The following is a 5113-nucleotide window of genomic DNA, read 5'->3' as shown; positions in this document are numbered from 1 at the left end:
ACCTAAAGTCGGCATCGAGGCGAAAGTAACCAGTAGCTCCAAAAAAAAAAAACCTCTCCTCTGCTGAGCCTACCATCAACCTTTCGGGAAGCTTCGGGCACTGGAAGGGAAGCACCCGCCGTGGACTGCATGATATCCATTTCGAATTGCATGCAGAAAGCCACTCCGTTGGAGGTACCTCGATTTCCTCCACAAGAACATGTAATCTAGAAGTAGAGGCGGATGTTGATACAAGTCGCCCGAGCTAGCGGCCACTGAGCGGGAGAAAAATCTGGGCCCATGGAGAGATTAGCAAATCATGATTCGTGAAGGATCCTAGCAAACTCAAATGTAGTATCCTAGCCGATACAATCTTCAACGATGTTGCAGATATCCAACCCGACTAGATTCACAATCACAATTAGTCAGGACGGCTATTAGGAAAGGTCTTGCTGACGACATCGGACTGGTGACCGGACCCGCGGCCGGCTCGATAAAAGTCACATTTCGAGTGGTCTTTGAATCTTCCTTCAAATCACCAGAATTCAAAACCAGCAGATATGCAATCGGCCCTAGGACGTCGTCGGTGATCGAATTCCATACCAATCGCTGCTAGGATTTTGCTTTGTTTGAGCGCGACAAGACGAGTGCCTAGTCCAAGGAGTCGAGTCAAGACACACCATACTGCCCACCACGACCCAGTCAACCAGCCCCAGTGTTTATCAGGCCTGAACTCGAAAATCTACACGGGGAAAAAAGGAAAAAAGTCTTGTGAAGAAACAAGCAGCAGCAGCTACCATGTCGGAAGTTTCCATTGGGCAAGGTTAGTCTGGAATGTTGATGCATTGGCATTGAACATCGTCACCCGCACCCGCTGCAAGAAAGAAATAAAGTTGTCGAAGTTTCAATTGAAATCGTCCCAACCTCACATCCAACACAGGGGAAAGCTAACCCGCAACACATGTCTCAGCGATCTTCACCTCTATCAAGCCCTTGACAAAGATCGCGGCCCTTGCAGGTCTGTGGATGGATGCACCATGACGCAAAACGTCTGGCGTGTTCGAATATTTTCCTATCCTGTCGAACAGCTGTGTTAAATCTCGCCATCTTTACGTTTAGGCTGCGGCGCGCTTTTTGCAAGAAAAGGTAATTTCTAGTCACTTGTTCCGCTTAATAATTTCCGTATTCGTACCTGAATACTAATAGATTGGTCATTTCACTTTTGTTTTGAAAAGGCATTCTCGACGTTGCAACATGCAAATCTATGGCCTCGGTGAGATTGCTTTCCTCAAGACCCATAATCCCGGGTCCATTCGTCCCATATACAGTAGATTCGATCGATGTATGTACGTTGGACGAGCTAGTAGTGTTGACGCAAGAATGTTATGTCCTACATTCCACAGGTTGTCATTAATGGCTTCTTACCAATGCTCATCTTTGCGTCGACGATAACTTCATTTTCCCTGGACAATGTCAGTGAGGTAGGGTTCTTCTGCAGGCTATCGCTGCCCTGCTTTTTTGGCCGCATCGCTGTCGCATTCCATTGCCATACGCGTATATAAGTATGTTAACATTTTAGTAGGCGGGTACTGTGGTGCTTTCCGCAGCATTCTTTACAGGTATGGGATATAGCAGGGGTGTGCATCAAGCGCGCCTCGAACTTTCCTAGCTCTGGATCCCCCACTTGGCTGCATACTGATGGTATTTGAAAAAAAAAATCATGCAGCGTTTGGTTTCGTTTTTGGTATCCTTATCCGCTTCCTAACGCCTGTTGGGGGATGGAAGATGGGTTCGTCTTATCCTTAGATAGTCTATTATCGGACTAGCTTCCCTATCTCTTAGGATAGTGTATACTGATTACTGTTTCTTATGCAGGTATAATTGCCAATAATATGTGGTCTAATAACGCCGACTTGGTAATCGGTATCACTAGTACTCTGTCCCAAACTAAACCCTTTGGCAACGTTGGAGACTATGAGAAAGGAGTATCATACTCGGTCATTATGGGAGTCTTTGCATTTCTCACATTGTAAGCCTAGAGAACCCTACGACCTTGGAATGCTACGTATATTGCGCTCAGTGACATAAAACTGCTTCAGACTCCCCATCGTGGAAAGGAATTTTGCTAATTTGTGCTGTCGTTGGACACGTATTAGATACAGCATGGGTGGTATCCAAATGATGCGGCGGGATTTTGATAAAAAGCCGACGCAAGACGACACAGAGGCGGGCATGAAGGAGAAGAAGGAGAACCCGGTCGATGAGCTCATAGAAGGGAATCAGGAACCTCAAACATCCGGTAACATACTCCCGGAATATGAGGAGAAGCAGCTTTCTCGTACGACCGGGACTGCTCTTGCAAAATCGACGAGTCTAGATGTGAATGTCCCGCCTCAAGTTGAGGTTACAGGTCGTACGAAAGAGAAAGTCATGAGTATCGTAAGAGTGGTCGTTACAATTCCGACTATGACCCTGTTATCGGCTCTTGTGATCGCAGTAGTCCCTCAGTTACGAGCCTTGTTTGTGCCGACGACTGGTGTCAAAATGCCGAACGCACCAGACGGCAGGCCGCCTCTTGATTTCATTTTACAATTTGCAAGTTATGGTGGTCAGCTTTCACCTGTCATGGGTCTTGCAATGCTTGGTGCCGCTCTTTCAAGGATTACTGTGCGGCATTTACCAAAAGGATTCTGGATGTCTATCGCTGCCACTTGTTTTCTCAAGTTGATCGTCGGCCCGATTTTGGGAATAATCTGGATTCAAGGACTAAAGCATACACCACTGATTAAAGATGACCAGTTAATGATGCAGCTCGTTATAGCGATCACAGGAGCAAGTGAGGAAAAATCATGACCTTTTACTATACCCGTGACCTCTCGAGATGGCGGCAACTGATCTTCCCGTCATGCTTTTAGTGCCGTCAGCAACCAGTCAGGTTTATATCACGACACTATATGCTCCTGATGATGCTCCTGAAGTGTCTCAGCTATCGGCGTAAGTCGGCTTAGACTGGGGTTTTGTGGGTAGTAAGAGTGCTGACATCTGAATCCGGTTATTAGAATGTTGCTCGCTCAGTATGCCCTGAGTAAGTGGACCTGCAACTCCAGCCATTTGAAATATCGGGGGGCTAATAATCTCTTCCAGTCGCACTGACTCTCCCGATCGTGACGAGTTACACACTTCTTAAAGTTCTTCCACAATAGGTTTACATAACCAAGGATAGTACAACCGGTCCGCGGAGGCAGGCGCGCGAGACCAACTCTGTTCTAAAATTTACAGGAAGGTTTGTAAAAGTATACATTGATTGGCATTATGGTAATGGGTTGCACGCTCTAAATTGGTAGCATTTCTTTGGGTAAAGTTGATACTCGAGCTCGGTACACTAGATTGGACTTGGAATTTTTGTTTTATAGATAGGTACCTTACTATATCCCACGGTAATTGATATATTGTATATATATGGCATATTAAAACTTTGAATCAAGGATTGGTTCTTTGTGCATCAATATATTGTATTTGTAGTTGAAGAACATTGGATATTTGTGAGCCCATGATTATGGTGTAACTATTCTTCTGGGCGCCAGTTTCTTTCACGACGGTCAGGGAATCGATTATAGGATCTGGGTGAGAGGAAACAACAAAGCCTCCAAAACATATACTATTATCAAGCAATGCTGGAGGAGCCATTTTGATATATTATTAATAAGTGAGATAGATCTATAGATCGAAGGCGGTGTGCTATGAGCCGATATGCCCCCCCGGTTAAGCTAGTAGCAGTAGTCAAAGTTAGCTATTCGATGGATTGAGAATACCGTTGAAAGGATACCGGTATACCGAGGGATTGATACAAACCTTTTGATTGTCAGTGTAATTAAGGTACTTGTTTATATAGTGCCGTGACTGGTGCAGACATTAATTAGTCTGAATTGATATCGGTCTAGAAACTAGGTAAATATTCAATAAAAACACATTTGACCTACTGACCTAGAGCATTATGCAACATGCGACAGGATTATAGAAACCGGGCCCAAGTACTTAAGCGCCTCGCGACTTGAGAGGAGGAAGAAGAAGCTCTGTCTCTCAAGAATTATTGATCGCAAAAAACTTTAAAAGACGTCTAAACTTTTTACAATAACCAAGGCAAAAGTGTGCTATACATGCGTAGCCTCTTCAAGTACTCGCTTGCCTCCATGATTAGTTCAATGTCCTCCTTAAGTATGCTAATTCCCTCTACGATATATGTTACCAAACTTCAATTAGCCGTCGGGAATTGATGCTAATATGTTGCATCAGTTGTGTTATTTCGTCTATTATGATCATGAGCTTTGCTACATATATTATATTTACACCCTGATATTAAACAATGCTTACGTATCAATACACAGCACTAGCCTGAACTGATCTTCTGCTGCCAGAAAGCATATATACTGTCGTGAACTGTAGCCCCGAGCCTGAAACACACTGCGCAGGCTACAAATGGAGCCACCTGTCATAGTACCCGCAAACATAAGTATTTACGTAGCTTATATATACCCTAAGGTTTCGATGAGTGCCAGCCAGCAGCTGGTAGGTTCCATTCAACATATCAGGAAATAACTATCTCGTTCCCAGACCAACTGGAGAACTAAGGATTTAATTAATTGCTTTCAAATTCTTTTTGAATTTGCACGCTTTACAAATATGAGAAGTGGAAGCTAGTGGGGATATTGTCCTCGGCTGATAAGCAACCATCTAGAAAGCAGGACTTGCCTACGAATTTTTTTGCAATGATACCAAAAGCGCATTCTTTTTGAGACACTAGTGGGATTTGAAGTAAGACTATCTATTCTGTGGGCCTAAGTTAATTGGAGCCTTGGTTTGAGTGGTAACTTTGGGGGGCCTAGAGAGTTCATGAAACTGATCATACATGTGCCCATTATCGGATTTTGAAAAGGAAAACGAACTGTAAGACGGTGGCGGAAAAAAAATGAGGTAAGTTCCTTGTGCGTAAGAGGTAAATATTTGAAGAAAAAAGTTGCATAGCGCCTGGGGCAGGGCAAACTCGCAAGGGGAAAACAAGAGTGGCTTCGAGCAGCCTACATGTAGACTGATAGAGAGTGCTTGAGAGTGTAGAAATAGTATTTACAACAGAATA

At 44.1% G+C, this 5113-nt stretch overlaps 1 protein-coding gene across 1 annotated transcript; it reads left to right on the top strand.

Moving 5' to 3' along the window:
* Positions 1 to 1406: 1406 nt before the first annotated feature.
* On the top strand, positions 1407 to 3182 carry AOL_s00080g62 (uncharacterized protein; the record flags this gene model as incomplete). Its single annotated transcript, XM_011124437.1, has 7 exons — positions 1407 to 1460; positions 1562 to 1598; positions 1855 to 2008; positions 2142 to 2815; positions 2895 to 2973; positions 3039 to 3064; positions 3124 to 3182. 7 exons carry the CDS (start codon positions 1407 to 1409, stop codon positions 3180 to 3182), a joined length of 1083 nt encoding a protein of 360 aa, XP_011122739.1.
* Between the last annotated feature and the right edge of the window lie 1931 nt (positions 3183 to 5113).

The sequence above is a fragment of the Orbilia oligospora genome, assembly GCF_000225545.1.
Source record: "Orbilia oligospora ATCC 24927 unplaced genomic scaffold scaffold00080, whole genome shotgun sequence".
Lineage (NCBI taxonomy): Eukaryota > Fungi > Ascomycota > Orbiliomycetes > Orbiliales > Orbiliaceae > Orbilia > Orbilia oligospora.
This window is presented reverse-complemented; position numbering and strand designations above follow the sequence as displayed.